The following is a 12025-nucleotide window of genomic DNA, read 5'->3' on the forward strand; positions in this document are numbered from 1 at the left end:
TGTTGGCTTCTCTCTGGTCTGCAAGAAAATAATTTTTACTTAATACTACAAGACTGATGGTTTCCATTGCAGATTTTATATCTTTATTTTTTAACTGGTTAAGATAAAATACACATTTCCTCCTTCTTTCCCCTTTAAAAATGCATAGCCAATAAAAGTGACTGTAATTATGTAAGTCATGGGGAAAGTTCACAAAGTTTTTTCACTATTGAAAATTCTGGCTAAAATTGGCTTTTAAGTGCCTTCAGATTGGTTTGAACTGAGCTTTTAAGTAGTTCATAGGCTTCTAAGTTTTTCTCCTTTCTTGAGTACTTCAGTGTGTGGTGGGTAATAGATAGTTAACTGTTGTTATCATTCAGGGGGTTTTAAACACTCTAGTTACAGTTCTGGGTTTTTTGAGAGAGCTTTTCAGTTATATGTATACACACACACAAAGACATGTATGTGTGTGTGTGCATGTACATATAGTACATACAGGTCTACGTGTATATATATGTGCATGTATACTTTTATATATATACACACACATGTATGAACTGTTGTATTTCTTGGGCTAAAACATTAATTCTGCAAAAGCTTTGGAGGAATCTGTTGCCTTCTGGTAATTCTGGTCAAAATCTGCTCATTTCTAGTACTGTAGTCTCAGCGACTCTTTGGCTCAATGAAACAAGCTGAATTTTGTGCTTTAACTGGAAACTCTGCAGCTGTGAGGTTTCTTTCAGCCTTTACTTTTAAAAAGCAATAAGGTGTTCTTTAATGTATCCAATCTCTATTAATTGATTATATTTCCTTTTTTTTATTCTTCTTTCATTAATAGAAGCAGCTCAGCAGCTCTGTTAGGGAAAATATAAATTCCCTTGAAATTTTCCTCTTTTTATAATTGTCACGTCAACTGACAGTGTTTCAGCAATCCCAAATATTTTGTAGCTGCAATACCAGGTGCTTAGATTCTGAGCTGTAAATAACTTCTGTGCTTTCATCCCTTTTTAGGAAATATTTTTCTTTTTCTCTTTGCTTCTCGCTGATTGTTTTTTCACTTCACTTTCACTTCAGCCACAAGATCTGCCCGTTAGCTTCCTTATGAGATCTCTACCCTTTGCTGCACTTGGGGAAACCCAAAGTGGTCCTTTTGCCTGGGGAAGCCTCTCTGGGGATTCATTATTCTTCTGTTTCTCTTAGAAAACTGGTCACCAGCAAACTGTTGCCTTCGTCATGTGTTGGACTCCTATTGAAAACAAAGAAACAGATCTTGCCATTGCAATATTTAAATAATATGGTAGAAGGTAGCTTGGTAACTCCCTGCCCTCTCCTCATGGTGAAATGACAAAGCTGTCAGTCAGCCTTCATTAGCACTGGCCCCATCACCTCCCCAGCCAGTTGTGCTTGGGAGTAGCAAAGGTGGATGTGTGGTCCTTAATTTGCAATCTACTTGGTTTAGGACAAGGGGTAATGGGTTCAAATTTAAACAGGAGAAGTTTAGATTGGATATAAGGAAGAAGTTCTTTACTGTAAGGGTGGTGAGGCACTGGAATGGGTTGCCGAGGGAAGCTGTGAATGCTCCATCCCTGGCGGTGTTCAAGGCCAGGTTGGACAGAGCCTCGGGCGACATGGCTTAGTGTGAGGTGTCCATGCCCATGGCAAGGGGTTTGGAACTAGATGATCTTAAGGTCCTTTCCAACCAAGGACAGGTGATTGTCAAAGGGGCAGGACAGCCCATGGTATTTAGTAATGGTACAATTAAGTGCTTTTGAGAGTAATTAAGTATTTTTAACAGAGTTTGAAATGAAGTAGAAACATCTTCAGAGGGGCTCAAATGATAACCTCAGCATCAAGAATCAGAAACCTTGTTTTACACAGGATAACCTTGCAATTTTAAATGTCAGAAAATCCATCACTTCTATGGGACTTTGCTAAAACAGTAACATTTGTACCAAATGGTACAGTTCATTCACATTTCTCTCTTGTATTCAGCAAGAGTCTCACTGTTTTTCCTCATCCTTGCAGAAGAGTATGAGACATAAAACAGCCCTAAATGCACTGGCGAACAGCGATGGGCCACTTCTTGAAGGAAATCTTTCAGCTTCCGAGCCATAATTAGATCAAAACTAGGTAACAGTACTGTACGTGTTGCCAGTTTGGATTAATTTCTCTTGGTGAACTGTGCTATTTACAAACCATACAACTTCCTCCAGAGTTTTTGATGTACTTTATCAATATTGATACAAAATCATTATGTTTTACTTGGAGAGCCTAGTTTTTGTAAGAGATGTTCCATGCCACAGGTAAGATCTTTTTCTCTCAGATGCTTACTCGTGTAAGGAAAAGCAATGAATCAATATACCCATATTAGAGTCTTACAAATACCTTATGTTATGTGTGTAGGTGTTGTGTGACATTTCTTCTATAAGAACTGTCGTCATCATTGCAGACTGTACTCACATTACACTATCATGTAGAATACATGAAGTCAGAAATCTCATACACAAGCAGTTTTTCCATCATCTCTTGTGCTCTTGAATACATATATAGACCAAACACAGACAGTAAAACAGGAAAATAACCATGCAAAAGGAAGCGATTTGTGAACAGGACTTTGGCTCAGTTACAGAGACTGGGGCTGTATGTAGAGCCGTGCATTGTTGCATCACTGCCTCGGATCAAGAGAGAAGGGTGGTAGTCTTGCCAAATACTTGAGACACCAGCACAGGTAATGAGCTCCTAAATACTCCAGACATTAGGGCAGCAGAATGAAGTTTTCTGCTTTACCTCATCTCCTTGCCCCACCATTGATTACCCCAGTGAATATAGGTAAGAAGGTACACTTTTTCATGCAGATACGTTCCTACTTGAATGCCGTGTCTGCTCCAGTCACTTCATGCCCTCCTGACCCGAGAAGCAGCACACAAGGAATGAAATGAGTGCATAAAGTTCCAGTATTTGGAGAAGACAGATGCAGTGTAATGTGCTGGTGTGGGCTGTGATGCTTCACAGTAGTTGAGGGGTGCTTTCGATTTACTTCTAATGATTGCTAGACAAATAGTGGTAGAAAACCCCATCTCTCTTGAGCAGCTTCAGGTACGGCAGATTGAAAGTGCTTGCCTTGGAGCTGTGTGTAGAAAAAATATTATTTTATTTGTAGAAATACACATAGTAACTAAAATGCCTCACTTTCTCGCTGGAACAATAGGAAAAATAGTTCCCATACAGTGTATGAATACTCCTTCCAGCATTTCCAAAACAAAGTCTGCTAATCTGCTGATTATCTGCATTTTTCTGTATTGATGGTGTTTGGTCTATATGTGTGTTTAAAAGAACCCAGGCCTTACTGTTAGTGAGCAGTTTGGTATAGTTTACTGACTTTTCCAAGAGTACCTGTTGTAAGAGAGTTTTCTGATTGCTCTTGGCTATTCAAAAGTATTGCTTCAAGCTTGCGATTGATTTTAAAAGTGTAATATTAAATCTCAGCCAAACTTCTATAAGCTACATCATTAATATTTTCTTTGTGATTTTATTCCTTTTGCTCTTGTGTTGCTGTTAAGAGGAAAGGAGGAAGGGGATGATCAAGAATAGAGGATTGACTGGCTTACATAGCATTTGTGGAGAGAGTGATTGATAACACTGACTTAAATGATCCTATGATTCTATGAAATCATGCTTATAATGCATTTATAGCTTAAATACTATCACATAACCTCCGTGCCTCTATACCTGGAAACTATTTGTGCATTCAGTGCGAAGAGTTAGATAAACTTGTTGGGGGAAGTGCTGTGCTAATTTTCTTTTAGTTCGTGCATGTGTTCTAGGGTGTTGCCATGCAGCTGCGGTGGTACTGTAATCCCAAGTATTTCCTGGCTGATTCTGCCAGAGTGTGGAGTGGTTATGTGGTACAGATAAATTTTAATGGACAATTAGGCCAAGATAGCATAAATTGGCTGTATAGATGCTACATGTAACCGAAGCAAGTCCAAAATCAGATACTGCTTAGAAGTACAAAGCAAGTGCATTAAGCCTCTTGAACCTTTATCTGTTGACACTAACTGATTGTAAAGAATTCCATCTCTTTGGAAGTACAGGGCAAAGTACTTGAATCTGTTCTGTCTTAAAATTCCCTGTAAAAAGTCCTGACTAAAGACATTCAGAGATAAAAAAAGATATCCTAGGAGAGATCGCGAAGTGAAATATAAACCTGATTTAAAACAATTCAACTTGGAAGCAATCCTCTGTGTCTTCATCTGTTCTCTGAAGAGCCCATTATCAGGTTTAGAGATTCTGTGTACAATTACACCTGCTTCTGTAGGTCTTAATATAAAACTAATCATGTTGAAAATGGTTGGTTGCTCAACAGTATGAGGGGTTATAGCTTTACATGAAACAAATAGCCACAGTGGTGATGTAGTGAAGGGCATTATTATACCAAGTGCACAGTGGCCCTAAGAAAGAACACAATTGTAGACTTCTAGCTCCAAAATCATTTGTTTACTGTGTATATGTTTTTTTCCCTTCAACAGGATGCATCGAGGCCCTGTCAGGAGCACATCTCAGAGTTCACACCTCTTGCCTGTCTGAAAAGCCCAAGATACAGGAGCAGTGACTGCAGCAGTTCCCCAGCAAGAAGGTCTAATTCTCATTCTAAAAAAATGATGTTTACGCACTGGAGAGGCATTGATTATTCAGTACTTCCATCTGTCTTTGGCTATTCAAATAGGCATTGCCGTCCCAGTGCAGGCTACCGCTACAGTGGGTCAGGTTTGGAAACGTCCGTATGACAGAACACCAAGTCAAGCCTTTAAAAACTGTTTATTTCTTTTTTCAGGAAACAAACATGTCACAGAAATATATTAAACTATACGTGGCTTTTGCAGTCTGAGGTAGTGTTCAGACAAACAGGATCAAGAGCTAGAAGTATGAACCCTTCCAGGCTAATAGGCCTCTTTTTATGTTTTGAACTACTGGAGCAATGAACAATCTGCACAGTCTGGTACTGTGAGACTGGTAGCACTAAAAATTCTCTTCATCCCGTGTCAAGAATTTTATGCATTTACTGCTTCTGTCATCTTTAGTCGTTTTCTTTGTTACTTGAAGTGTATAGTTTCAGTCAGTGACCTACATTTTGAGTTCAACAGGTTTAATTTTCAGCCAGAAACAATGACCTCAGTTATCTCCAATGAAAGTCTCCTAAATCATATTTAACAAGTACTGTTTCTGATTTTCCTCTGTCCTTTTTCTTTCTTTGCTCTTTCTGTAGAACAAACTGGTGTTTCCTCTGTGCAAATCTGCTTTCAAGAAACACTCTCTAATGCTCACTTCCTTGTAAGTGGCCAAATCAGGGCTAGGTCTGGTTTTAAGTTAGCTTTCCCCCGTAGAAAGATAGGCAAAACAATCCTTGTGTGGATTATGTACATGCTCTATGAAGTCAAGTTGGCTGTTAGGTAGGTAAATATCAATGTTAGTATCTACTTAAAACCTGAACGTAAGCATTTGGCCTAAAATGTCTTTCCAAATTTGTCAGAGCATTCCCACGTCCTCTGCCTGTAATTATAAAATAGGCATAGCCAACAGCATTATATATTGAGCCCTTTTTGACACATTTATTTCTTTAAAGGAAGAAAAGGTTTTTTTCCACATAAGCAACTCTTACTATCTGGAGTCATCCTCTTAATTTTGATGTAAGTTTTTGTCCGTGTATGGTTAAATACTGGCTAATCAGCTTGGTTAGATGTATTACAAAGCACGCAACTGTTAACTTTTGCAGTCGAACCACGAGGTGGCACACGGCAGTTTACGAACGGTTGAACCGTAGTTGTGATAGGAACTCGTTTGACTGCAACGATTCTAAGTGACTTTAAGAATGACAGCCAACTTGCACTTCTGTTTTCTCTGCTACATTTATGTTACCTGGCACTAATTCAACTATTAGCTGTGTCCTTGTCTTGTTTCGTTAGTCCAGTGTTTTATTTTGGGGTGCAAAAATATCTGAAGGAGTAATCTGATTTCAGTCAATTTCAGCCCGGTGATTAGAACTGGTTCATGACTATAGTCATTATTAGATACCTCTGGGAGGACATTAGCTAGAAATATCTGAAGTCAGAGCTGCAGCCTTTAGTGGAAGACCTGGCCAAGACATTGTTAGTTGTATTTTGAATGGACCAGGGAGGCAGAGAAAAATTTTCCCTTTTGTGTTCTAAAAAAAGAAAACCCAAACCACCAAAACAAATAGCTTACTTACTAATTTACTTTTCAATAAAAGAAAAATCCTACTTACTAGGAAGTGTCGTTCACAATATTCTGGGCGATTTTCGCATTGAACAGTGGGATATTATTAAAATGGCCTGAGACAGAGATTGTAGAGTAAGTCGTGAAATTTTCTGTAAACCAAAGAGAAGAGAATTTTAAGATGTGTAATGGGGAGCACCACAGCTGAAAGTATTTTACCATTTAACATGTAGCAAGCACTTTTAAGTTTCAAAGAATGTCCTCATAGTAGTATCACTTTGAAATACATATGTGTGTGGGTGCGGGTGTGTGTACATGTACTTCCCATTGCAGACTTGAATGTGGGTCAGTTAGAACCATCCCCTACATAAAACACTGGTGTATATATTTTTAAAGAGTTAATATGGCTATAAATTTTATACCAGTAGCAGTGACAAATTTCTTGTGTGTAGTTAACAGATTATTTGTAATGTATTTTTTAGAAATCTTAAAATTGCCTTTGCACTGAAATATTTTTCATACTGTAGCTATTTATAAATCTGTTTTACGCATACATTTGTTAACACACCATTTCTATTTTTTTTTTTAAGTATATGTTTTGAAGGCTTTTTTTATACCTATGAGTTTTTGGCCACTTCGATTTAGCTTAGCGTGGAGTTGTGGCTGAATGTTAAAATACTAATGAATGTCACACTAGAAATGCAGGTCTGCTGCTCAGTCTCGCCCAAGCTATTGATGTTCCGTTGGAGTTTCCGTGGAGAGGAAAGCGCTGTACTTCCAGCGCTGTGCTATTACTGCTGGCTTTTTTACTCTCTGAAGCCTCCTGCTTTTTTACTTATCTGAGTTCCATCTTTTAGCCTTAAATGAGATTTTTTGCTTGATGTTTTTGAAAATGCTGCATTCCTGTTCTGCCTACTAATAAAGCAGTTCATTGCAAACTTCATGTAGCCCTGCACTTCAAAACTACTGACATGAGTCAGGCTGAAACACCTCTATAAGTGCTTGGGAAATTTCAGTTAAGCACATCATTTTGGGGAGGAGAAAGAATGCTTGAATTTAAGTGGCAGTTTCTGCTTTGATTTAGCAATACTTTTACATTGAAAAGTCGGTAGAGTTTGCTTGTTAAAGTAGACCAGTCAGTGAAAAAAAAACCATGCAACATTGACTGGGTTTCACTTGAGGTGCTTTTGCTTCAGTCTTTGTTACTACACACAGAGTCCACTGCAGCAGCAGGTGTTACCGGGGAGTTCCGTTGTAAATGGATCAGATGATATAAAGATGAAAAAATAGAAGTAGCTCAAACTGTGCTAGAATGTTTTATTATGGCTGAGACCCTGAAAAGAGACAGATTTTTATGTGTTAAAATTAATTAAAAAATTAAAGGGGAAAAGTATAGAAACCTATATAACTTCCTAACTTGCCTTGTTTAAACTGTTGCAGCTTTAACAGCATAGTGTCTCCATAACTGCTTCTGTAACTGTCTTGAAGCTGGTAAGCGCTAACCAAATGTACGTGACGACTTAGTGTTTCAAGCTTTTTGGCCACTGAAGTTCATATATTCCTACAGTGGCTTGTGGCAAAAGACCTTTTTTGTTTCACCATGAATGATAATTGTTTATTCAGCCACTTAATGTAAAAGCTTCCAGTTTACTTTCTTGCTTGCATTAGCCTGTTTGTCTTGACCCAACTGGCTTGCAAATGTGAAAGGAAACAAAAAATCTGTTAGTGGTGGAGCAACTGCACTACTTTTCTTTTGGAAGCCAGTGGGATCATTGTGCTCATGCTACTGTCTGATAAAAAAGCTTTAATGGAAATTTGTGAAAGTATTATGAAAGTGAAAAGTACATGATTCTACTTTGCAGACTAATCTAAGAATCCATTTATAGAGCTTTAATTTTTTACCTTCTGAAAACTCACAGAGTTTTAACCGGTGTTGTCTCCAACACACATTCTGTGTTGTGTACACTCTGCATTTTAGATGTCCTTTCATGACCTAATGTAAAGTAGAATCTGTGGAAGCTGCTGTATGGGAGCTGGAGGGTAGTTCTCTGTGCATTAAACATTACAGATGTCTGTAGTCGCCAGCACCAAATACTGACACTTATTTTTAATTGTACAATTATAGGTGCATTTATTTGAAAATAAATTAGTCTTCAAATCAAATGTTTAGATTATCCTCTACCACCTGGTTTATTTGATTTGAAGAGTCAGTGTGTGAAGACATTACTGTAAAGTTTCTTTTCAGTGCTATTTTTAACATTTATTTCTGTAGATAACCAAATATAACTTGTTTATACTCAGTCACATTTTGGATCCTTATGTAGAATATATGAGCAGGAGACATGAATCTGCTTGCAATAAATACATTCAAGACTGGTTTAAGTTTGCTCTTGAGTAATTAAAATCTAGTATAAATATGAGATGGTTTCATATTAGTCTGTAATAAAAAGTAAGTACATAACAGAAAATGGAATGAGTGTTTGATTCTGTTACTGGCTATGCTTGCAGTCACATTTATTATCAGAGAGTGTATGTAGTTATCTAATAAAACAAGCTAACAAGAAGGGAAATTTAGAGAAAGCTGGAATGTGAGCAGTGCAGGGAGTTATGGCAAAGGAATTGGTGCGAGTCCGGGAGAGCTTTGTTCCTCCTGCACAGACTGGGTAAGTACAAAAGTTATTTCCAGACTAAACCTGCGAGCTACGCATGGGAAGGTCTGTGTTTCCTGGTGGTTCTGCTGTGCAGGGAAACCAGAGCTATCTTTCCTTTGGGCTTTGCCATCTGAATTGGTAGTGGTGCTCACAGGCTCTTACAGAAGAGGATGAATGCACAGAAATGCCATCACTTACTTTCATTTGGTATTACAATACTGTGGGATTTTCAGTTGTGTCAAAACCGTTACAGACCTCACTGTGCGTTGACACGGTCAGGCTGAAGGTACCCTCAGCAGCCTCTACAAAGCCACTCAGAGTGGTAGGTGCCTTCCACTTTGAGGCTGTGTAGAATCCTTGGGCACTTTGTATGTTGATCTCGCACTTCCTGTAATGAAGATTTCAGAGGAATGGGTTTGTATGTATTATGAACTCTTTTATCCAGACAATAGAAGCATACCGGGCCCATCTCCCTTTTGTACATCAAGAAATCTTGTGTTTGTACTGAATGATCTTCCGGAGAAGGTAGTTTGAGGGGAAAAGGTAAATATGGAAGATGTTTTTCTTTTTGTTCATGCAATGAACAAAAAAAAAAGCATCAGTTGTAATTAGATAGAAATACTGAAACTGTTTTTTAAAAGAAAATGTGATGATGCATCTGGATTTCAGGAAGAACACAGTACCAAGAGGAACAGATGACTTTATAAGTAGACAACTATTTTGTGTACAAATATGTTTGTTTAAAAGAAAAAAGGATAGCAAGTCAGTGGTTTCTGAACAGTCTTCTAAATTGAATACCTTATGTTTTCCTTCAGGTCTTTAAATTATGCTCTTTTAGTAAGTTATGTTGTAAAAATAATTGAAAACATTTTACATTACATACATTTATTAAGACCCCATTTTTTCCTGCACTATGTGCAATACTGCTGTATAAGATCTTTCCTGAAAGTTATTTCTATATGAAGTGAGATAGGTTGGGAAGTTTCCTGCGTTTGTTTTCTGCGTATCCCTATTACCTCAGGTGATACTCTGCAGGAATTTAAAAACAGTATTAGACCAAGTTGTTCAAAGCTCCATCCAGCCTGGCCTTCAGCTTCCAGGCCAGCTTGGACATGGAGAAACCTGGTCTAGTGCAAGGTGTCCCTGCCCATGGCAGGGCTGGTGGAGCTAGATGATATTTACAGTCCCTTCCAACCCAAATCATTCTATGATTCTAGTGAAGCTTTGTTGGTGTCCATTTCCATTACACAGACTTACAGATCTTTTCATTTTAATTTTAATTTCATTCAAATGCTAAAGCATAAATTGTAGCCATTCAAAGGCTTCACTTACATGGGGAAGTGATAAGCATGAAGTGATAGGACAGGGACAAAACCAAATACAGCCATTAACTCATTTCATTATGTAGACCAGTTTATCAGATGCCTAATGTCCCCATCTAGGTTGAGATGTGTTTAACAGAGAATTACAGTGTGTGATCAGTCCTACAGTAAATTAATAGCAGCGACTCATATTGCTTTAAGTGTTCATTTTCCATTTAAAGGAGACAAATAGGAGTAATACTCAATTTTAAATCATTAAAAGATTTGTTGTTGTTTTCCATTATTCATTTTGGTTAAGAAATCTCATGGTGCATTAAGCCTTTAAAAATTACATAGGATGCAGTGTCCTGCTAGGCTCGGAGGCTCCCTGATCAGATTGTATCAGAAGAACTGTTAACATCCATTCTCCTTATTTAATGTGGCAAAACCCGATGTGCTGCTTGTTCTTAATAAGGAAAGCAGTGTTAACAGTTGTTCTAAAAGCACATCAACACTTCCTTACATTCAGATTTTAAACATGTCTTGTGAAGATACCTCACACTGAAACATTAACTTAATTTGAAAGATAGATCTTACAATCTAACAAACACTTGAGTTTTAGAAAGGAAGGGAAGCAAGTCCAGGTCCAAGGCTGTTGAAGACCATCGAGTGGTATGCTGACTTTATTTCAGAAAGTACTTCCAGCCGTATGTAAAACATAAGGTAAACCTCTAGAGAACATTTTTCTTAGCATGAGATTTTACTCCTAAAGCTGACAAATTTATTTGAAATCTTTGTGATTGTACACAATTTGCAGTCCTTTGCTGCCATCTGCACAGAAAATTTGAATTCATGGTATTGCAGCAAAGAGCTTTTAATATGCAGCAATTAAAAAGATTCTATAAATCATAGTACCAGTGCTGGCTAAGTCAGTTGGCCTAAATATAATAATTTATACTATAGGCATTTCAAGAGTATGGGGAGAAGGGAGGGGGGGGGAAGGGTGTTGAGGTCTCTGATCTTGTTTCCTTGTCACAAAACTAAGCAAAACGTGACTCCCAGTGTCTCTCACGTAAAACTGAACATCCGGAGTTGGAAGGGACCCACTAGGATCACAGAGTCCAACTCCAGGTGGGGCAACCTAAAAGTTAAGCCATAGATCTATGAGTTGTCTGAATGCTTCTTGAATGCCAAGAAGCCTGGGGCTGTGACTGCTTCTCTGAGGAGTTTGTTCCAGTGCTTGACCACTCTCTTCACGAAGAACTTTTCCTGATGTCCAGTCTGAACAGCTTTAGTCTTGCACCCTATCATGAGACACCAGAGAGAAGAACCAGCACCTTACTCTGCACTCCCCTTATGAGGTAGTTGTAGGCAGCAATGAGGTTACCCTTCAGGCTCCTCTAAGCTGAACAAAGAGTCCTCAGGCACTCCTCAGAAGTCATCTCCTCCTGTCCTCTCAGCATCTTTGTTGCCCTCCTTTGGACACAATATAATATTTTCACATCCTTTATATATTGTAAGGTGCAAAACTGCAGCCAGGACTTGAAGGGAGGCCACACCAGTGCTGTGCTGTATGCAGTCTGATCGGTAATGCAGAGTTTGAGGGGATTTGGAGAACAGCAACTGCTTCAACCAGCCAGCAGGAAGAACTTCAGAAAAAGCGAGCATACACAGTTAAGGGATGGGGTTAGTTGGGCCACATCAGTAAGTAAAATGTGCATGCGGAGGGAAAAGAAGAAAAAGCTGGATGAAACTGAGAATTGTCTACCTAGAGAGTAAGACCAGAGTTTCAAACTTTAATGCCTGCTCAACTCTTGTTCTCCCTGTAGGTCAGGAATGGGATACATACATTTACGTTTC

At 38.5% G+C, this 12025-nt stretch overlaps 1 protein-coding gene across 10 annotated transcripts in view; it reads left to right on the forward strand.

Annotated features, from left to right (window-relative positions):
* Positions 1-5505, forward strand: part of ATP11A (ATPase phospholipid transporting 11A) — a 111532-nt gene extending 106027 nt beyond the window's left edge. For 2 of the 10 annotated variants that reach the window (XM_057422189.1, XM_057422194.1), the window contains 2 exons: positions 2005-2120; positions 4509-4645. In XM_057422189.1, the coding sequence (XP_057278172.1) occupies positions 2005-2094 (90 nt within the window). In that variant the 3' untranslated portion in view covers positions 2095-2120; positions 4509-4645. Of the gene's footprint in view, positions 1-2004; positions 2121-4508 lie in introns of those variants that run through there. The other 8 variants (XR_008973874.1, XR_008973876.1, XM_057422187.1 and 5 more) reach the window with 6 other exon arrangements.
* Positions 5506-12025: the final 6520 nt, after the last annotated feature.

This window comes from Pezoporus wallicus, unplaced genomic scaffold, assembly GCF_028554395.1.
Source record: "Pezoporus wallicus isolate ANWC-B61680 ecotype Strahan unplaced genomic scaffold, APGP_CSIRO_Pwel_v1 contig_5785, whole genome shotgun sequence".
NCBI classification, from domain to species: Eukaryota; Metazoa; Chordata; class Aves; order Psittaciformes; family Psittacidae; genus Pezoporus; species Pezoporus wallicus.